Genomic DNA, 21,400 nt, shown 5'->3' on the forward strand with positions numbered 1-21,400 from the left:
ATGGTGAATCGTAGTATCGGAGCTCCATTGATGATGGCTTTGTAGAGTCAGCAGGCACGAGCGTAACTCAGAGTTTACATACTCAGAGTTGATTGAACTAATTCAGAACTGCTGTTCTGGAAGCGAAAACTCAGAGTTGCCCATCTCAGAGTTGGTTGAGCCTGCTTTCTGGAATGGGCCCCAGGACTTGCACAACTGCACAACTGCCCTGATAGTAACACTGAGTTACATGCCAGAAAGAGCTCACATCAATGAAGATGCCTTTTTGTTTCAGCACATGGGATTTTCTTTTTCAATTGTCAAGCACGAATAATTGAATGTAGATGTAGGGCCTAAGTATAACTTGGAAGGGGGGGGGGGGGGGGGGGTGCTCCTGCATGTAGCTCCGCCTCAGCCTGCCCCACTGGTGTTGCACAACCCACAGATATTAACGTCTGAAATGAATTACTTCTGTCACAGACTCATCCTCAACCAACGGGACAGCTTTGAGAAAGGTACCTTTTTTATTCTCATAATGTTATATTTTTACTGAAATTATTCCAAAAAGGATATTATAAGAAAACATGACCATATTGACACATAGAATAATATTGAAAGCAACATACACTGACATATGCTTGTGTGTGTGTGTGTGTGTGTGTGTGTGTGTGTGTGTGTGTGTGTGTGTGTGTGTGTGTGTGTGTGTGTGTGTGTGTGTGTGTGTGCGTGCGTGTGTGCGTGTGTGTGTGTGTGTGTGTGTGTGTGTGTGTTATAAATGTATATCTTTTGCTTTAAAAATATTCCTATTATATCTTCATGTTGCCATTGCAGGTCCAAAGACACGGATGAAGATGGCCGCTACCCTTTCCAATCACAGCAATACAACAGATGGATCTGGAAATAATGTCACTATGTTTATTGACAAGTATGCAGAGTTAAGATATTCTCTCAACATCGTGTCTCTCATAGTTTACTGCCTGGCCTTTGTTCTGGGTGTGCTCGGGAATGGAGTGGTTATCTGGGTGACCGGGTTCAAGATGAAGAAGACCGTTAACACGGTTTGGTTCCTCAACCTCGCTGTGGCCGACTTCCTCTTCACAGCGTTTCTTCCCCTGAGTGTGACCTACACCGCTATGGATTTCCACTGGCCTTTTGGCAAGTTCATCTGCAAACTGAATAGCACTATAAGCTTTCTGAACATTTTTGCCAGCATCTTCATTCTGGTGGTGATCAGCATGGACAGATGTGTGTCCGTGGTGTGGCCCGTCTGGGCCCAGAACTACCGACATGTACACAGGGCGTCCTGTGTGAGTCTGGGTGTTTGGGTGCTGGCTCTGATTCTCAGTGCTCCATACTTCATCTTCAGGGACACTGGGCCATCATATAATAATGACGATATCATCAACTGCTACTACAACTTTGCTTTTTCTGACGACTATAAAACACCGGCTTTGAATCAGCTGCGGCAGTTTCGTCATCAGGCCCTAATCATCACCCGCTTCCTCCTGGGATTTGTTGTCCCCTTCACTGTCATTGTCTCCTGCTATGCTGTGATAATCCATCGTATCAGAGGAAACCGCATCCTGGCCAGCCAGTCAAGTCGCCCCTTTAAGATCATCGCTGCAGTTATCATTGCTTTTTTCCTGTGCTGGGCTCCCTATCACATCATGGCTTTAATAGAGATGGTCAATAGCATGCCTGGTTATGGAAGGGAAAAATTAAACCATGTCACCACAATTGGAGTCCCTATCGCAACCAGCCTGGCCTTTCTCAACAGTTGCCTGAACCCCCTGCTGTACGTGTTCATGGGACAAGATTTTAGGGATACAGTCCACAAATCCATCCTGAGTGCAATGGAAGCCGCCTTCAAGGAAGAGGTTTCTGGCTCCACTACTTATACAAAGTCAGCGGACACCAGTCGGAGCAATGATGAGTCAGCTGCGAATACTGAAGTATAAGGATCAGAATCAGCTTTAATGTTCAAGTAAGTGTGAACACAACAAGGAATTTCACCCCACACAGACATAGACATAGAGCTAAAACAAGGATAACAAAATTAATAAAGGTAAACTTAAAGATTTGACGACACTGAACAGCTATACATATAAGTATACATAAAAGCACATGACAATTAAATTGTAAACAGTATGACAATAGTCATAAGGATGTCCATGGCATGGAGAAACAAATACTGTACATATCAATAATCTTGACTCAAATATAAATGTACATTTTTTGCTTTTGTTTTCTCTATACAAGGACATAGAAGCATTTCAGTGTGATGTAGTTCTATATATGGTTGTCTACAGATCAGGTCTCAAAGAGCACCTCTACTTTTACAGCAAGAGATCTGATGGAACAAACATTTGTGAGCTAAACCTATGTTGAGTAAGGTGCTAGTGAAATTACTTTCATCATACAGAAAATTGCACCATAGTTCTGTTGTTGGATGCCCGTGAACAGCAGTTCCTTCAGTCTGTACCGTAAACGAGCAAAAAGCGGATTTCCTGGACAAACCCAAAAGTTATTTCACAATAGATATTACATGAGTTTGTGGTTTAATTTGTGTAACACAAGAAAAAAACAATAACAAAAATATTTGGTTGACGAAGAGAGCCATCCATCCATCCATCCATTGTCTACCACTTATCCTGTATTCAGGGTCGTGGGGGGAGCTGGAGCCGATCCCAGCTGTCATTGGGCGAAGGCAGGGTACACCCTGGACAGGACGCCAGTCTGACGAAGAGAGTTTTATATTATATTCCATCTGTCACTTTCGCAAGAAATTTTGTGTATGTGACAAAGAAAATATGCAAACAACTTCAAGTCTAAGTTGTTTCTATCTGGACCATTTTATAATGTAGCCTACTTATATGTAAGACAATGGGTTTGAATATTGTGACATAACCTGTCTATAAAAGCTATATGCTAATATATTTGATTTGATGTTTGTTTTATAAATGAGGACTGAACATACATGCTGATGACAGTGTTGTAAATCTTCTTGCTTCTATTATTCAAATATTATTTGGACTTCACTGTTTTCGACCTTCTTCTGTGCAGAGTTTGCATGTTCTCCCCGTGTAAGCGTGGGTTCTCTCTGGGTTCTCAGGCTTCTTCCCACAGTCCAAAGTCATGCAGGGTTGGGATAGGTTCATTGATGACTCTAAAATGTCCTATAGGTGTGAAATATGAGCATGAATGGTTGTCTGTCTCTCCATGTCAGCACTGCAATGGACTGGCGACCTGTCCAGGGTGAACCCTGCTGTCGCCCAATGACAGCTGTGATCAGCTCCAGCCACTTCCCCCCCCCCCCATCATGAGTGTATTCTTGTCATCAAAGTGGGTACCTCATTAGTCACTGGCCTTTGGGCAAGTTCATTATATTTCCATGATTTTCTTTCAACATTTTGAGAAGGCTTTTTGTGCCAAAGTCAGTAGCTTTTAGATCATGATGATATTTTATTCCGATGATCTAAATTGGGAAACGTCTATGATACATTTGTTCATTTATAGTTTAGACTGTTTTATTTCACAACTTAATTCTCGTCCTCCATCATTGTTAAATTGACAAAAACAGAAGTTTAGAACCGTGAGTGAATTGTATGAACATTATTATATTACCAGTGCCACACTGTTGTGTATTTTTTTGATTTGTTTGTAACAAATTATGTCCAGTGATGTTTGGGGAAAGGTTTTGTGCTCATCAACACTGATAAATAGTTTTTAAACTAAAGATATCCCTTGTACGTCACATGTGTTTCTAAATTTCTGTAGAAATCGGACAAATTTAGAGTAAAACAGGATGTTGACAGGAAGGAAAATACTTTAGATAAGGGAAATTAAAACAGCAGCTCAAGACTCTACAAGAGGTATAAAAGTGTCAAATCTGCCACTCCCATGACGACATTGTGGAAAAAAAGGAATGATACCCCAGTAACAAAAAGGCAGTGTAAAAGGGGGCTCCTGTCTCCAGATTCTGGCCCCCTTCCACTGTCTTTACCACTGCCAGATATAGTTTTTGAGCCATCATTTCTGCACTCCCTTAATGTTATATAACATTTTAGAGGACAAACAGGCTATAGTAGGTGCCCTATCAATAAGATTCCATCATAGAATATTGACTTAGCGCCCCCGGCCCCTCTTCTCACACTGAGACAAAGTTGGCAGACGCAAGTCGGAGCAATGAGAACTTATTTCTTAATACTGAAGTAAGGATGTCCATGACATAGAGAAACAAAATTAAAGGTCATATTGTTTACATTTTTATTTAAAATTAATATTTTTTAAAAAACAATACATCCACGGAGATTTTAAAAAGGTGCAGAATGAAAGAATCACTTCTCATGAAAAACATTGTGAATGAATCATTTTAAAAAATGTTGTTGGTCCATAATTAATGTTTTATTTACCTCTTGTGTGACGTATGGCTGGGGCTTCTAGCATGTGAGCCAATAGAATAACGATGTTGGTATCATGTATATGTGTATAGGTATATCTGCGTTAGGGGTCAAGATTCTTTGGGGTTGCCAGTTAGTGTGGGAAAAACAGAAGTTTGACGGTAAGCAGGTGACATTTCGGTACCACTCCCAAGTGCTAAGTGACAAAAGGAGGAGCAAGACCAGAGTGAACATTAGTTCAGCGTTTGATCGTCGGAGTCAGCTGAGGGAGTTTCAAGTAGGTTGTGCAATGAACTGGCAACCTATTAAGGGTTGCTTCGAGCAACAGCTGTGTTGTGAAGTGAATGCAATGGACAGAGGAGTGCAAGTGCGAAATCTAGTGGCTGGATGTTATCAATGTTGTCAATAGGACCTTTGATTTGGATTGCTAAAGATCTACCATATTATTTGATAAACATTGTATTTGTCATTTTCATTATCACTGCATGCTACCGTAAACTTAAAGCTATGGTCTACATTAAAAAAATCACCCTTCCGGAGCAATGGCTCCCATTGGTCAAATTCTATGCTGATAGGGCTGATTGACTGAATGGATTTCTTTTATTCCAAATCGTAGACCATAGCCTTAACATTTATTGTGTGCATTTATTCTAAACAGCGTATTGGTTTATAATATTCCTTGACAGAACTGTTTTACATATATACTCCAGTCAGGATATGGGAACCTCCTCAGTGATTTGTGATTACCGGTATGTACACATTTTCAGGGGACCATCAATAGCTTTTATATCATGTATTAATCTGATAATTCAAGCAGCATTTATAATCAATGTGTACATTTTATTAGCTGAATAGTTTTGATGTAAATGTATTTTAAACGATTTGTTCTTCTGTATCCTTTTACAAGATTGTGTTATGCTGTTTGTACATTTTCTTTGTCATCCAATATTTTTTTATTTATCAATGTTATGAAAAATACAATTAATAAAAATCTGTTGAATTAAAAATGTATTTCAGTCACCTGCAAATAAAAATAATCTGAGGCTATACTAGATGGAGTAAAGACATGTTCTGTAGATTCATATCGACGTTCAATAAAGCCCTGCATTAAACGGTCAGTTAAAATCTTCGTTTTCTATGGGTCTTGAAGTGAAATAAAAAGTTAAATGTGTGGCGTTGGGCGACATTTTACTGTAGGGTAGCGTGTATTTCTTTTTTGTATGTGGGCATAACGTCATCAACGTCTGCGCCGTGCGTCCTGATGTCATCGTCGTTACCATTTTAGGAGGTTCCGCGAGAGATAGCTCCGGCCTGGGACGGTAAACAGCCATCTGCCACAGAGCAGTACTAACTGATTACTGCACATGAAAATCGCAATATCCCGAGATGAACCCGATTCTGTGGTAAGTTATGTCTACGTGGAACTTTCTGGCTATATCCTAAATGTCTGGTCACATAGAAATCAACGGGCGTTTCTCCCCAGGCTAGCTAGCGTTAGCTGGCATCAGCTAGCTAGCGTTAGCTATCGGCTGACCACAATATTAGCACACGACTTCACGTTCAGTTAAAAACGGTTTAGTGCGCTGATCGTACGTTATGCTCGTCTGTAGCTTTATCACTTGTAAGTAGCCCTCGCCAATGCGACTCATTTCCAATGTAACATTAGCGTTCAAAGCAGGCCAACGCTAACTAGCTGCCTATTTACAATCGATGTCTGTTAGGGAAGGTTTCAGTCGCCCCCTGGCTGCAAACGTCGCTTTCTGAACGTACTCTGCTGCTCACGTGAATCGTGAAAGGCTTTGTCTTCGTCGTGAAAATGCTGTCAAAGATTTGTAGGCTGAATATACCTCCAGAACAATTGAGACAATCTCGCATATGCCTACAAGTGGATATTGATTTTTGGTCATAACACTATCCTCAGGACACCATTTGCACGTTATTTTTTATGTAATTAATTTTGAGACTTGTATTTGATACTTGCTTTAGTATGTGAATTACAGTGTTTTGTAAATATTTCTGTGACGTAAATGCATGTTTTTTTCCATGGCTTTATAAGGGAGGATAAAACATTGACTGATCCCTAGTGGGGGAAGTCAGTTGCCAGTGCATAGCTAGACTACAAAAAGCCTACATTAAAAGTAATGGACAAAGCTTTTTGGAAACCATAGATATTTTGTATTTGTCGATTTTTTGACATGTGAGGAGAAGCATCAGCGGCCCGTCCCAGAAAGCAGGCTCACCAACTCTGAACCTAACCCTGAACTCTGAGTCAACCAACTCTGAGATGGGCAACTCTGAGTTTTCGGTTCCAGAACAGCAGTTCTGAATTAGTTCAATCAACTCTGAGTATGTAAACTGAGTTACGCGCGTGACTACCGACTCTACAAAGCCATCATCAATGGAGCGCCGATACTACGATTCACCATGGCAACCGGGTAGGGGTACACTGAAGTCACGGTTCGGTGCGTACCTCGGTCCAGACATCACAGTTCAGTATGAGTTTGGGGCAGTGGAGGGGACAGAAAAAAAAATGCAGAAGGCAATTCTTTTTTATTGTGCATGTCTCAGGTCGTACCACCTAGTGTCATACAGTCTCTCTCCTGAGCTAGTTGCAACAGCCTGAACTGCGTAATCTAAGAGCGTTGTTTTAACAAAATCTGCGTCCACATGAATCCACTGCAAACGACTCAGTATAAGCTGTAGTACACATTCCAGACCCAAAAGCCCAAGTTATGCTTCCGCGTCGACACAACGCAAGGGGACTTACGTCCTTGCGGACCCCCCTTAAGTCCAACGCAAGGGCCTGACGTGCACCTCCCAAAAATCCTAGACGCGCGTCGAGGCGACGCAACACCAACGCAGCGGCATTGGCTGTGATTGGTCCGCTAACTACATCCGCTGGAGACCGCTTTCCGGTTTCCACTCATAAACACCGCCATTTAAACTTTTAATAGGCTATTTCTATTGTTTGCACCTACTCGCTTTTGCACAAAGAAATAAAACACCAAGTTCTGAAAAATTGTGGATGTTTAAAGCCGGAAAGTAAACAAATAGGCTATAACGAGGCTAACGACGATATACGTCAAGAGTCTCGGTCGGTCGGCCAGTCTTTACAAAAAACATAGCGCCCTTTACCGGTGTGGCATTGAATTGCATTTCGACACGTAAACCCAACGCAGAACCATCACGGTCTCCCAGCAACTGCGTGGCCATTGCGTGATCACTACGCGGAAGCATAACCGAGCCTTTATGTTGCGCTGTTTCTGCTACAAAAATACACCGAAAACACAGAAGAAGAGATGCAGCTTGACCGGATGTTTGCCGTTGCTATGGCAACACGTGAAAGCTACGGCTACTATCCACCTGACCACCCGATCAATAAATATCCAGAAGATGACAATTTGGCCCGTATAAATAAAACCAACAATCGGCATCAACAGCCGTCACCCTAAGGACCTTTAATGAGGCGTTGTCACACGTGATGGATTAATTAGAAAAATAAATGCGTTGGTTGTTTGTTAGCATCGTAAAAAAGTGAGCATCTAGGCTGCCGTTGTTGTTACGAGACGTCGCAAGGAAAGAAGTCAGGCTGACCTGATCCAACCAATCAAGGTGTGAAGGCAAATCAGGTAGGTGAATAAGTCGAGTCAGGTGTGTTCTTGCTTGGTTGGAATGAAAATCTGCAGCCACAGTGGCCCTTTACTGGATCAGTTTGACACACCTGGTGTAGCGTATGAACGTTGGGAACGCAGAGCGGCTGAACGTCGCGCTGCCGGTCATTGTTTGAGAGGGGGCTGTTTAGCAGCTGCACCAAACAAGCAGCATGTGAGAGCACAGCCTGTGTTGAGCTTACTATGCGGTAAAAAAAATGGATAAACACGCGAAACTTTCGCAGCGTTTATCCATTTTTTTTTTCGCCGAAACTTTCGCCGAAAGTTCAGAACGAGCAAGCAATGAAACAGAAGAACTTGTGCCGAAAAGAGGAGCCGTGTCTGTTGTTTGGAAATTCTTCGGCTTTAAAAAGTCCGACGTCGAACAAACAACAATATTCTGCAAATGCTGTCGGGCTAAAGTTGTAGCCGCAGTTGGAACTACAGACGAGTCAAATGTCACTCAAAGACGCGTTTGCTAGGGGGACTGCCTACGACAAGAAAAGCAAACGGTGGAACTATTTATTTTTTCTATTTATTTGGTTCAATATTATTTATAGATGCTGCCTTTATTTATGTTCAGTGGATAAAGAAGTCTTCATTTTGCAGTTACAGGAGACGTATTGTTTATATTGTGTAGCCAGTTGGTTTACAAAAGATGTTTTTTCAAGTTGCAAAACTTGCAATAAAGGGTTCTGTATTTTGACTGCAACAGTCATGCATTCTGATTCCTTCACATCATTAATACTAGTGTGGACATTAATGTTTTTCTACAATATTCACTCCTCATGACAGTAAAATATGTCATTCCAAGCCAATTTACTGCAGTAATTATTCTCTAAATTATTAGAAAATGAGGTTAACACCCAGTCGTGCTTAAAAAAAAAAATACCGTCAAATACCGTGAAACCGATATAATTTTGAAAAATACCGTGATATAAATTTTTGGTCATACCGCCCAGCACTACTGCCTTGTATCAACGGTTCAGGCTGGTGGTGGTGGTGTAATGGTGTGGGGGATATTTTCTTGGCACACTTTGGGCCCATTAGTACCAATTGAGCATCGTGTCACCGCCACAGCCTACCTGAGTATTGTTGCTGACCATGTCCATCCCTTTATGACCAGTGTACCCATCTTCTGATGGCTACTTCCAACGCGCCATGTCATAAAGCGTGAATCATCTCAGACTGGTTTCTTGAACATGACAATGAGTTTCCCTGTACTCAAATGGCCTCCACAGTCACCAGAGCTCAATCCAATAGAGCACCTTTGGGATGTGGTGGAACGGGAGATTCGCATCATGGATGTGCAGCCGACAAATCTGCAGCAACTGCGTGACGCTATCATGTCAATATGGACCAAACTCTTTGAGGAATGTTTCCAGTCCCTTGTTGAATCTATGCCACGAAGGATTAAGGCAGTTCAGAAGGCAAAAGGGGGTCCAACCCGGTACTAGCAAGGTGTACCTAATAAAGTGGCCGGTGAGTGTATATATAATATGCGTTCGGCTTTTCTGATCGCATATTCAACCTGTTTAGGGTCCATATCGACTGGAGCATCCCTAGAACTGACCTAGTTTGAGTTACCTCTCTTTCTGGAACAGTATCCCTCTTCTCAGGGTTAACAAACTCGGAGGGCCAGGAAAACCTGCTTTCTGGAACGGGCCCCTGGCTGGACCTGTTGTTGCAGCATTGAGATATAATTCAAATTAGAGTCTTATTTTTCATTTGAAGTATCAATAATTCATTTACACCAGGGGTCCGTTTCACAAAGCAGGTTTAGTGAAAACCTTGAGTTAGTTAACCCTGAGATGAGGGAAACTCTGGTTTTGCGGTTTAACAAAGCCAGTTCAGCATAAATCTGAGTCAGTTACCCGGGTAACATACTCCGTGAACCTAACCTGCTCGCGAGCAGGTTTGCTTCAACAAACCCTGAGTTTCTCCCTACATGTCTCCGCCTTTTTCCGGAATCTGAACCAACTCTGAAAAAATGTGCCGTCCTTTCATCGTCAACCTAATCGATATGGAAATAAAAGTGATTCTAGCAGCTTTGCGTTGGGAGACAATTTTGATTACCTTTCCTTCCAATCACATTAGATATTATCTAAACAATATTCTCCGACATTTTCAACATTTCATATCGCGGACATAATCCGCGACCAGACTCTTTGCGGAGGTAGTGTTTTTGCGAACGGGAGATTTATGAAATGTTTAAGTACATTTCTGTGTTGAAATATCTGCTTATATTTACTGTTTAATATGTGAAATATGATTAAAATCATAAGCCTTAGTCAACGTATTTGCGCAATATTCTTATGCTTAATTTTCTACTGACGCCACTTTCTTTCTGTGCCTGGGGGGATTACACCCAATGAAAATGATAATTCATTCAGTGCGCTACTTTGTGAACTACGGGAGTTGAACCCCTGTCACCTGCGCCGTGGGCGGCGTTGTTAACCATTACACCACAGTGTCGCTGTGCAAGTCTGAAAATAAAGACTTATTACCTTTAGATCAATAGACTGTTCCATTCAGTTATACACATTAGATTGGGCAGTAATTGTCTGCCACGCTAACTATCGCTACTTTGCTGCAGTTACGTTGCTCCGCTTTCTCAGGATGAGCTTGTTTTCTACATAAACACTCAGTAATATCTAATGACGCTCTCCCCGTTGCCATGGTGAATCGTAGTATCGGAGCTCCATTGATGATGGCTTTATAGAGTCGGCAGGCACGCGCGTAACTCAGAGTTTACATACTCAGAGGGTGCAGTCGAATAGTCTTTTTTGCTTAGGAAGGTTCCTAACTGAAGAAGTGACCCGGAAGTAAACAAGTGGCCGCCATGATAAGAGCTGTTCGAATTCTCTAAATGCATAGGAAAGGAGCTCCAATGCTTCCTTTCAGAGCTCCTTTAGCATAGGATGCAACGGACCTTCCTATGCGAAAGGAAAGGAGATTACGCCGACCCACAATTCTTTGCGAGAGCAACATTTAAAGTGCCGCACACCTCGGCCGTTAATTAAAACAAACGATATGTGCATTTACATATTTAACAATGACTTTCATGCAGACATATAGTAATTGGAATAGTGATGATAAATGTGTGTGGACAGTGATAATATAATCGAATGTTTTTTTTATTTTTTTTTATTTCAATCATGTTACAAACTTGACAAAAACGAAACTAAAACTACAAATGAAACGTAAATAAAGCAACCGGTCAAACAGGAGCTGCTGGACCTGAAGCCGGTCAGTGAACCAGCTGTTGATAAAACCAACATGTGGAGAAGTGGACGATGCACTTTTTGTAGTCCATTATTGTAGTTTATCCAGCGCAGACGCACGTCAATCGCCGGTGCCGATCATCAGCTGTCAATCATCAGCAGCCGTGTTTTAATGACGTAGCTTAGTGAAAGTCTGGTCGGATTCTCTGAGCACCGCGGTCGACTTTTCCTAAGTCCTTTTGAGTTCTCCTATCGCCTTTCCTCAACCCTGTGACGTTTTCCCCAGAGGTCAAGGAATAGGAGTTAGGAATAGGATTTAGGACCTTATTTTTTGACTATTCGACTGCACCCAGAGTTGCCCATCTCAGAGTTGGTCAACTCAGAGTTCAGGGTTAGGTTCAGAGTTTGTTGAACCTGCTTTATGAAACGGGCCCCAGATGGGCTACCGGAGCATTTAACAAGCTCAAAACTTCGATCCAAAGAAGATAAAAATTCAGGAGTTGCTCAAAAGAGGCTGCTGTTGTTTACAGCAACATGTATATGACATACAGCAACTTTTCTTGCGGTTAAAAAGTTGTGTAAATATTGCAAGCTGAGCCAAATTTCACCTTTCATAGTTGTGTTGCTCGAGCCAATCAGATTTCATTTAACTTGTCGCGTGTAACAGCATCTCTCGTTCTGCAAAACCAGGATGCTTTGTAAATAGAGACAACGTTGTTTCTATAGAGACAAAGTTCTTTATAAACGGTGCGATCTTCTTTGTAAAAACGGATTTTAATTATCAACTGGCTGACAACAAGACACGGGAAGTACATTCAGGCTGACATTACTCCCCATCGCACTCTCTCTCTCTCAACCGGACGATCTCTATTGTTACGTCAAACTGTAGCCTAATACATCTGTGAAACCCTGACAGATTCTAGCAGCAGATACACAGGGGACAACTTCACAGCTAAATTAAATGATGTGGTGGAGACTTGCTAAGGAGTCTGTTAAGCTACATTCTGCAGCTGATGATAAATCATGGATTTAACATGTTTCTGCATCAGGTTATTAAGCTTATTATTATTATTAAGCTCAACCAATGAGAAGTTAATGTCACACAGTGGTATCGGGCTAGGTTGTATCGGAGTATGTGCTAAGGAGAGACCTGATGCTGCGTGGATATAAATTACAATACAATAAGTGTCTTTAGGTAGTTGTTCCAAATGTCTACAAGGTTGTTCCTATATAGCTTGTTTTGGACTCGCAGTATTGACTAATTGCAAGGTTTGTGTTTCCTGAACTCATGCTGAAGAACTTCCACACTGATGACGTGTTGTGTGTAGTTGTGGTGGTACACAAAACATTTGAAATATAAAAATGATCGGCCAGTCATGGCTGATCAGTTGAAAATAGGCCAGTTTAGACAGGCAGCCAACCATCCCTGTATTTTTAGTTGGTGCATCCATATATTGCATGTGTTTACTGTTATTGCATACTGTATCCCTCTCAAGGTTAATGTTATAAATGTTGAAGTAACTCGACAGCATGTGTAGGTAAATTCTATACCATTGTATCTATACATCCAACTAAAGGTCCATGAGTTGTAAGACTTGAAATGTGCTCTACGTATAGTTGTCATGTCTTAATTTTCACTAGGAACATTTTGGTGGGGTTGTGAATCTCTCGTTGTGACATTTTGAAGCCTTTCTCAGGGCTCCAGAGTGCGACCATTTTGGGCGCACATGTGACCAAATATCAATGAAGTGCCACTAAATATTTTCCTTGGTTGCACCGGTGCTCCTAACATTTAGCTGGTATGTTTATGTGTGTAGTGTAATGTTTTTTCTCCACAGGATACAGAGAACCATGGTCTGAGCCAATCAGAGGCCGAGTAGTCTCTGATTGGTGCTAACCCCAGGCTCTTCTTCACTGAATTTTTGTGAGGAATAGTAATTAGGCGGAGTGACTTGAGTGTTAAAAATTAAGACAAGAGTCGATACTTTTTTTCATACAGAACGTTTCTGTGTCCGTAACACAGGTCCAGTCGGACGTAGTTTGAAGAACCGGCCGTTATATTCGGCCCTTCTCACACCCCTGCTTCGAACCAACATAATGCATTTACTGCAAAGAGTATGAGCAGAGCCTGGCTGGGGACGCTGCTTTTACTGTCGTAGTGTCGTCGTCCAGAATTGGTAAAAAAAAAAAAAAAGCACTTGAAACACAACCGCTACCGTGCCGTGTATGGTGGGCCGAGCAGCCCCCATCTCCTCCCCTCCCTGCACGGTAGCACTTGAAACACAACCGCTACCGTGCCGTGTATGGTGGGCCGAGCAGCCCCCCATCTCCTCCCCTCCCTGCAGCATCTCAGTGGCAGGCAGCCACAAACCAAAGCAGTGAGGAGTCGCTGTGGGTTAAATCTGGATGCATCGACATCTTCAGTTTATCAAAATGTGTTTGGTTGCTCTGTAACAAATGGATATGTAAATAAGCAACTATTTGCATGTTGTAGTTCCATGCAGCTTGGAGGGAGGTGAGGCTGTGCTAGGAATCCCTACTCCCCCAGAAAGTGATGGCAAACACATGATGAAATCACTTCCCATTCATGATAAATGTGTCACACAAGTATTATTACAAAAGTATATCTCTGGAATACACACATGATAACTCAATTTGTCATAAAGTCCTGAGAGAAACCATGGGCAAGATACCGAACCCCCTACTGCCCCCGATGCGGCGCCATCGGTGTATGAATGTGTTAGATCCTGATGTGCAGGCGGCTCCTCTGCCATCAGTGTATGTATGCGTGTGTGAAAGGGTAAAAGTGACTGAATGTAGTATGTGAAGCGCCTTGAGTTAGCTAGAAAAGCACTATAAATGCAGGTCCATATAGTCTGCACACACACAGGCTCAAATGTCCCAGTCCAGTTACTTAAACTTCAGTGTATATACAACAAAAACAAATTGATTACATTATGTATTCACCATAAGGCAATATTTCATAGAGGCACCTTTACTACCTTGAGTTTGTGAATGATTATCAACTTTTCAGCAGTATATTTGTTTTCTTTTTCGCATTATAAAGCTGTGATAAGTGAAACTGGTTTACTGCTGTGGTATGCATTTCCTGCTCAGCCATGTGGTGCCAAGTATACGTTTCAGAGTTGCCAGAGGCCTCTTGGTGGCCTCGCTTACTTCGCTTACACTCTACCAGCGTACGTCTGTGCATTGGAAGATTTCTTGCAATCTTCCTTACTAAATTAAAGAATTACATAATATTTTGAAGCATTACATTATGCAAAAAGAATGTAAAAACATGTCCGGATCTAATAGACATTCCAGTTTACCAAAGACAAGTGGGTTGCAAGCTTAATCAACCCATCTTTTGGTTATGAAGCCAGGTTGGGACAAGTTGAAAATCATTAATTTTATGGCGTGACTGTTGAGTAGTATGAGCCTGAAGTTCACACAAGTCTGAGGTGTAACTTTCAGCCAATCGTTGACCTCCTTTTATACTTTGGTTCCTCCCTCTGAGCTATCAATCACAAAAGAGCAAGGTGTGCCATTGGTTATTATGCCTGGAACAATTGTTTCTTACCTTAACTGGATTTCACACTCAAATCTGAGCTATAAGGGGGATTTTAACAAGGTGATTTTAACCAACCTCGACAAACATTTTTAGGTACGTTCTGAAACATTTATTGAATTTGGACAAACGTTAAAAAACAGATCTCACAATATCTAAATTTTGGTAAATATGGTAGAGGTTTATAAACTAGGTTGCCAATGTCAATGGACAATGATGTGGTAATACTGGTACTACTGAGTGTTGGGTCAATATATTGGTCTGGCATGTTGGGAATCTGGTACTGGTACTGTAGAGGGTTTGTCAAGCAGGACTTGGACTGTTTTATGGGCACATCATTACCTTGTTTTAGCTTGAACATTTTGTTATTATTATTTTATTTTTATTTTATTTGTCTGGAGGACAGAATTATGTTGTTTGCAATAGGGGTTGAATGGTTCTCCTTAGGACTGCAATGCAGCTTTAAGATGTCGGTTACCCTGGTGATTTTATACTGCAGTTAGCATAGTAGTTAGACCTGTAGCTACTCTAGCTCCCTGTAGCTGTTCTGTTTTTCCAACTTCTTTTTCTCTATTTGGGGAGAAAATATGAATGAACGGATGTGTGACCGTAAGGAAGTTGGTAAATTTGTATCTTTTTGGTTCAGCCCCTGCTCTTACAAACAAAAAGAGTAAATTGAAGTGGAGTAAAGGAGAGATGATGGGGAGTTGGAGAGTTGACCACAGCTACATTCATTGAAACCTTTTGTGAGTAAAAACATGCTTCTGAAAGTTGATTTAAAACAAACGTTATTCGAGTAACTCGATTCCAAAAAATGCTTGAGGCAAAAACTCTGCCTCAAAGCTTCGTTAAATTCCTATCTTTGCATTATGCGGCCTGCTCAGCGACGGGATCATTGTTCCACGCGGACCGTTTTTGAGGAAGCCAGGGCTCCAGAGTGCGACCATCTTGGGCGCACATGCGACCAAAAATCTGTGAAGTGCAGCTAAATACATTCCTTGGTCGCACCGGTGCTCCTAACATTCAGCGGGTCTGTTGTGTAGCGTAATGTTTTTTTCCCCACAGCATACCGAGATGAATCACCATGGTCTAGGCCAATCAGAGTCCAAGTAGGGGTGGGCCTTCTTCTCTGATTGGTTCTGACCCCGGCTTCTTCACTGAATGTTTGTGAGGAAAAGTAATCAGGCGTAGTGACTTGAGTGTCAAAAATGAAGACAACTGTTGATATTTTTTCGTGCAGAAAGTTGCTGTGCCCGTAACACCTGTCTCCCCTCCTGTAAGATGCCCAGTCTTGTTTCACGCGTCTCTGTCCGAGACAGTGCCCGACTCATGCGGGCCCGACGGGCGCCCATCCCCGGCCCAAGGGTCGGGGAAGGAGGGGGGAGCGTGCCGAACGGAGAGGCAGGCGAGCCCGAGACGGGCCCACGCACTGCATCGGGCATCCCGAAGTCTGAACTTAGGGGGACGAAGGCAACTGGTGCCTGCGATTGCCCTAGCAGTGGAGAACGCGAGGGTTCCCGAGCGTTCCCGATTAATAGTAAAGCGACTCTCAGACCCGCAGACGTAGGTTTAAAATCCACTTTTTACGGCTGTGAGCTTTTTACAATTCTCACCTTTATGGACGACAACCTTTGGTACTCTAAAAAAAAAACGTTTCCTTTTCACGGGTAGAACGATTGGAGCAGCCATAAACTATACAAAACATGGGCATCTTGACTTTTTCACATGGCAGTTCTATGGGCAGACTTCACTTCCTGCCATCCATCTGGATTTCACTAAATAAAAAGACAAAAATCTCTTTCTTCTGGATGTTTCAAAACACATTTTCACCAAGAATTATTCTTGGGGTACTAAAAGTCGGAAGAGCTGCTACAAAGAAAGAAATACTGTAACCATAGTCTAGCTAACTTGTAGACTGTACATTAATGCATCATCTAATCATGCAAAAGACTCAGGGGCTAATGCATTTCCATTTAAAAAACTGTTGAAGTTTGAATGTATTGCTGACCTTCTAACAGGCTCTACTTTTGTCAAACAACTGTTGGTGACCTTAGTTAACACACAAAGCTAAAACCCCTTTCCATCCTCAATGAGGCAGTATTTGTAGTCAACCTAAGATAGTCAACATCCTGTCATCCACCCTGCTTATGTTACATTTCATGGATATCTGGCAAACATTTTGAAATTTTATCAAACTAATTTGGTCTTCAATGGTTGTTAATTCTTGTTTTTCCCCTTTTTTATCCCCCCAGGTGCTGATGCAACATGGAAAACCTTAGAGGAATGAGCGTTGACTTTGCAAGGACAACTTTTTCGAACCAGTCTGAGAGTGAAGACATACTGGTTCTCACATAGAAACCAATTTTGTGGGTCTCTGGAAATAGTTTTACTAATACTTGCCGATTGAAAGTGATGCCATCAGCACATCGCCAAAATCATTTCATCATGGAAAAGCAGAAATCATTGACTACTGTTGCTACACCGCAGTTGAGTGGAGAATCAAGTACCTTCATCTGCACTGAATGTGGTGACGGGTTCAGTCAGTACTCTAATGTGTTGGCACACATGGCAATTCATGGACCTTTGGAGTCATTTTCCTTTGATGGCTCATCTAATGGACTTGAAATCCCTCGAGAATATGTGCTACAAGAAAATGGTACACTGACAGTTGTGAATGGCTTGGAGTCACATTCTCTTGTAAAACCAGTATCTCCCGGAGTCCTGCCAACACGTTTCCCACCCCCTATCAAACCAGTGTCTCCAACTCTAAGGCCACATCCATCTCCTTATAGAGATGTGTTCAGGCCAAGGCCAGACTTGAACTTGGACAAGTCTCGTCAGGGCCATTACCGTTGTGAAATATGTAGTAGATCATTTAACAGCCTGCAGAGTTTACATCGTCACCAGCAGTATCGAAACACAGAGCGAGGTTACAAGTGTACGTTGTGCTGTAAGATCTTTGAAGGTAGACAGGACCTTAAGAAACACCTTCAAGACCATGCCAATGAAAGGTTTCACTGCTGTAGTCATTGTGGTAAGCGATTTCTTAAAGTGGATGCACTTATTGCTCATCAAAAAGAAAATCATCTCAACCCCAAGGTTTTGGATAAATCTGTGACGAAGCAAGAAAAGAAGACTGAGAAAACGTATTCATGTAGGAAGTGTAAGTGCCAATTTTTCTGGATGTCAGATTTTCAGACACATTCACTGCACCATTGCAAAGGGAAAGAGTCTGAAGCTACTTTAGCATCTGAAATTGAAATTGAATTGAATCCTAAAAACTTAAAAGGCCTACCACTTGAAGACCGCTACAGTAATGGCTTATCTATTGATGTTAAGACTGGTGATACTAAAATCTTTAGGGATACTAGCAATGAGATTGTTGCCGAATTCTCTTGCACGCCATACAGATGTGGTTTATGTGGGGATCGTTTCCAAAAGTTAACAGCTCTGAAGGAGCATCATCTCACACATCAAACTCAGGAAGAAATAGATCGGCTAACTCAAGAATCACAAAGAACCGTTAAGCGTAGAATGCCACCTAAAGGTAGGCGTAGAAGAGGGAGTAATCCAAATGGCAAGCTGCATCCTTGCAAGCACTGTCATCGTGTCTTTAATCATTCTAGTAGTTTATCGCGGCACATGAGATACCATAAGGGTACTATGCACACATGTGGATCTTGTGGTAGACATTTTCCACAGCGCTGTGATTTGAGAAGGCATTTAGCCATGTACCACAAAACGGATCTGGAAAAGAAACCAGGTTCGAAACACTTGCAGACAAATCCACAAAATGATCCTGACCCCAATTCTATTAATGGTGAGAAAAATGCAAGTTCTCACGACGAGAAATCCAAGAGCTCCTCTGACAATGAACAAACGGCTTCACCAGAGCAGTATCCAAAGGGGAAACAATTGGGGAAAGCAGGCCGAGTAAACTACAAGTGTCAGGAATGTGGAAAAAGATTTGGGTTGCTATGTGTGTATCAACGCCACTTGCGCTATCATAAAAAGGAACCTAGTAAGTGTCCGAGGTGTCCAGCTCAATTCAGGAACTCTTCATCCCTTGAGCTTCACCTTCAGAATCACCCAAGCACTGGAGAAGTAAATGATGTTGGACAAACATCTCACAGCACTGGCTCCAGTGGAGACCCTGTCTTAGGAAAGGGTATTGCAGACGACATGGAGGATGACTATATGGACCATACTCAAAATGATAAAGGAAATTCTTCAGAGGTTCTTTACGAATGCACTGAGTGCACTGAGACATTCTCATGCTTGGACACGTTTCTTCAGCACCAGACTTCTCATGGCTCAGAAAACAACGGGTAACTATTAAACCAGACTCACTAGTTATTGTTATTGCCAAAAAGGTCTCAGTGGTTGAGTGGTTTCAACTCTTTTGAATGCAAATATTTGAAGAACTGTATATTGATGTAAAGTTTTTTTTTTTTAAACAACCTTTTATACACTTTTTCCTTTGGCATGAGTAGCAAATGTCTGTTTATTGGTGACAAAACCAGTGGAAATTGGGAAATAAGGCTTTGGTAGGGAGCATATCAATTAATATAGAATTAAATTGGAGAAGAAAAAACGGCATGTGTCTGATATCTGTAAATTGCAAGTTTAAACCTTAAACCTTCTGCATTGGTCTACAGGTGTAGTTGATTAATCACCAGTTGTTGACCAGCTCGGGTGAAGGTGTTGCTTTTCATTGTATTTTTATTGGCTACCCATGCTGTTATTGTCAATCATATTGCTAAATGTGTCATTATTTTAATTACAATGTGATTTTGATATTGTCTTTATGTGGTATGTGTATTCTTACTTTTAAAAGGGTAGCATTGTCACAGAGTGGATTTTTAATTGTGCCATTAAAGCTGTACAGCGAAATTACTTGATTTGCTATCCGTTTTGCTTTGATTCCCTTTTTTGCAGTTACCTTGCAGTGAGATTACTCCATTGAAAACAACATTTTTGCCTTCTGTAATTTAGGTCTCTTATTTCATAATTGTACTGCAAAACTGGACAGACGGAAACAACTGTTGATTGAGGATCAGTAATGTTGATAAATGTATAAGAAACGTTACTTGATTTCAAAGGCCCTTAACATGGTTCTTTTTATATTTTTAAAAATATTTGGACAATAGCATGCAAGAAGTCATTCCTTTAAATTTGGTTCTTGCAGGCTTTATTGAAAATATGTTTGGTGACTCCTACTATTAGTTTCCAAAGACACCGTGTTGGGTGGCATTGCAATTTGTTATCCTTAGTCCGTGAATGTGAATGCATAATCCGTTCAGAGATTACTGGTCAGGTCACCCTTGTGAAAGAGATCTTTGATTTCAATGGGCTTTTACCTGGTTAAAGAAAGAAAGAATGTAGTAACAGCCACATCATTATATCTTTGTCAGTTTACAGCTTTGTCTTTCTCTTTCTATAAAATACATTTAGCATTTGAATTAATCATGGCCATTTTATTAGGAGCAGTGTGGCAGAGTTTTCCGTTTGTCCTTGTGCCCAACCAAAGTAAAGTAATAACTTTCTTTGGCCAAAAACGAATATTCTTGTCTTAGGCTCACCATTATTGAAACACCAATTAACGAATAAACATTTTTCAATTCAAAATATTTGTATTTGATGGCAGTTCAGTTAAGACCAGAAACAGTTTGCTTTAACATTTCATAAACCTGAATTCATGCAGACATACTGGCCTAATAGCCTACTGCTTGGCTCACGCTGTGTATTTATTTCTATTTTTCTTTCTCTATGAAATAAGAAGCATTATTGCAGTGCCTGTTGAAAACATGCCTGTTCAGAAGGGCTGAATGTCTGGCCTGTGGTGTTGCTACTTGCAGCATTCTTAAGAGCCGCTCATAAAAACAACTTCACACTCAACACTGTGCTTCCTTAGGTCCTGAGCAATACGCCTACCATAATTTAGTTCGAGCATCACACTCAAAAGTCACGGCGACTCAGAGTTTAATGGCAGTTAAATACACTATGGTTCGCAGGAAAAACGGCAATACATTCCGTGTTAAACAATGTTTTTCATGTGATAATTCCCCAAAATAACTTACAAAAGCATCTCCAAGTACTGAAAAAATATGAAACTCCACTTACCTACTGTGTAATTCTACTTCTAAGAAAAACATTGAACTACCACTGAAATTGTATTGGTCATGTTGCACATTCAAAATACATAAAAAAGTAAACTGATTCATTAAACTATCCAGCATCATTGAAAGAATTGAAAGCTCCAACTCAAACGGACTATAAGTAAATTTATGTAGGCTACATTGTGCTGATAATGCCTTTCTTTCAATTAAAGTTAAAAATGTTAATTCATTACTTTTATTTAGGTGGTATTAGTGTGTGTGTATATGTATATGTATATGTGTATATATATATACAGTATATACACATCAGTGTATGAATGTGTGTGTGAATAGGTAAGAGTCTGAGTAAGCACCTTCAGTAGCTAAAAGCAGTCCATTTACCATACCACATGGGTGCAAATGCCCAGAGCAGCAAGTCTCTGGTTCAACTCCCAACTGACCGGCCCTTTTGCTGCATGTC

General features: G+C 41.3%; 1 protein-coding gene and 1 pseudogene across 5 annotated transcripts; both read left to right on the top strand.

Moving 5' to 3' along the window:
- Window positions 1-466: 466 nt before the first annotated feature.
- Window positions 467-5,491, top strand: LOC311024514 (chemerin-like receptor 1 pseudogene; annotated as a pseudogene). 4 transcript variants are annotated; one of them, XR_014599323.1, is made up of 3 exons: window positions 467-494; window positions 811-2,581; window positions 2,715-5,491. The product of XR_014599323.1 is annotated as a chemerin-like receptor 1 pseudogene (transcript). The 4 variants fall into 4 exon arrangements; XR_014599324.1 differs by having other exon boundaries at window positions 811-1,963; window positions 2,641-5,491; XR_014599325.1 differs by having other exon boundaries at window positions 811-1,963; window positions 3,206-5,491.
- Window positions 5,492-5,657: 166 nt separating this feature from the next.
- Window positions 5,658-19,722, top strand: LOC311024503 (uncharacterized protein). The gene is made up of 2 exons (XM_084026935.1): window positions 5,658-5,782; window positions 17,074-19,722. Exon 2 carries the CDS (start codon window positions 17,234-17,236, stop codon window positions 19,151-19,153), a length of 1,920 nt encoding a protein of 639 aa, XP_083883061.1. The 5' UTR covers window positions 5,658-5,782; window positions 17,074-17,233; the 3' UTR covers window positions 19,154-19,722.
- Window positions 19,723-21,400: the final 1,678 nt, after the last annotated feature.

This window comes from Eutrigla gurnardus (genome assembly GCF_963514095.1).
Source record: "Eutrigla gurnardus genome assembly, chromosome: 14".
Lineage (NCBI taxonomy): Eukaryota > Metazoa > Chordata > Actinopteri > Perciformes > Triglidae > Eutrigla > Eutrigla gurnardus.

Coding starts and splice junctions, on each gene's coding strand:
- LOC311024503 (XM_084026935.1), top strand. CDS start 17,234: ATGCCATCAGCACATCGCCAAAATCATTTCATCATGGAAAAGCAGAAA.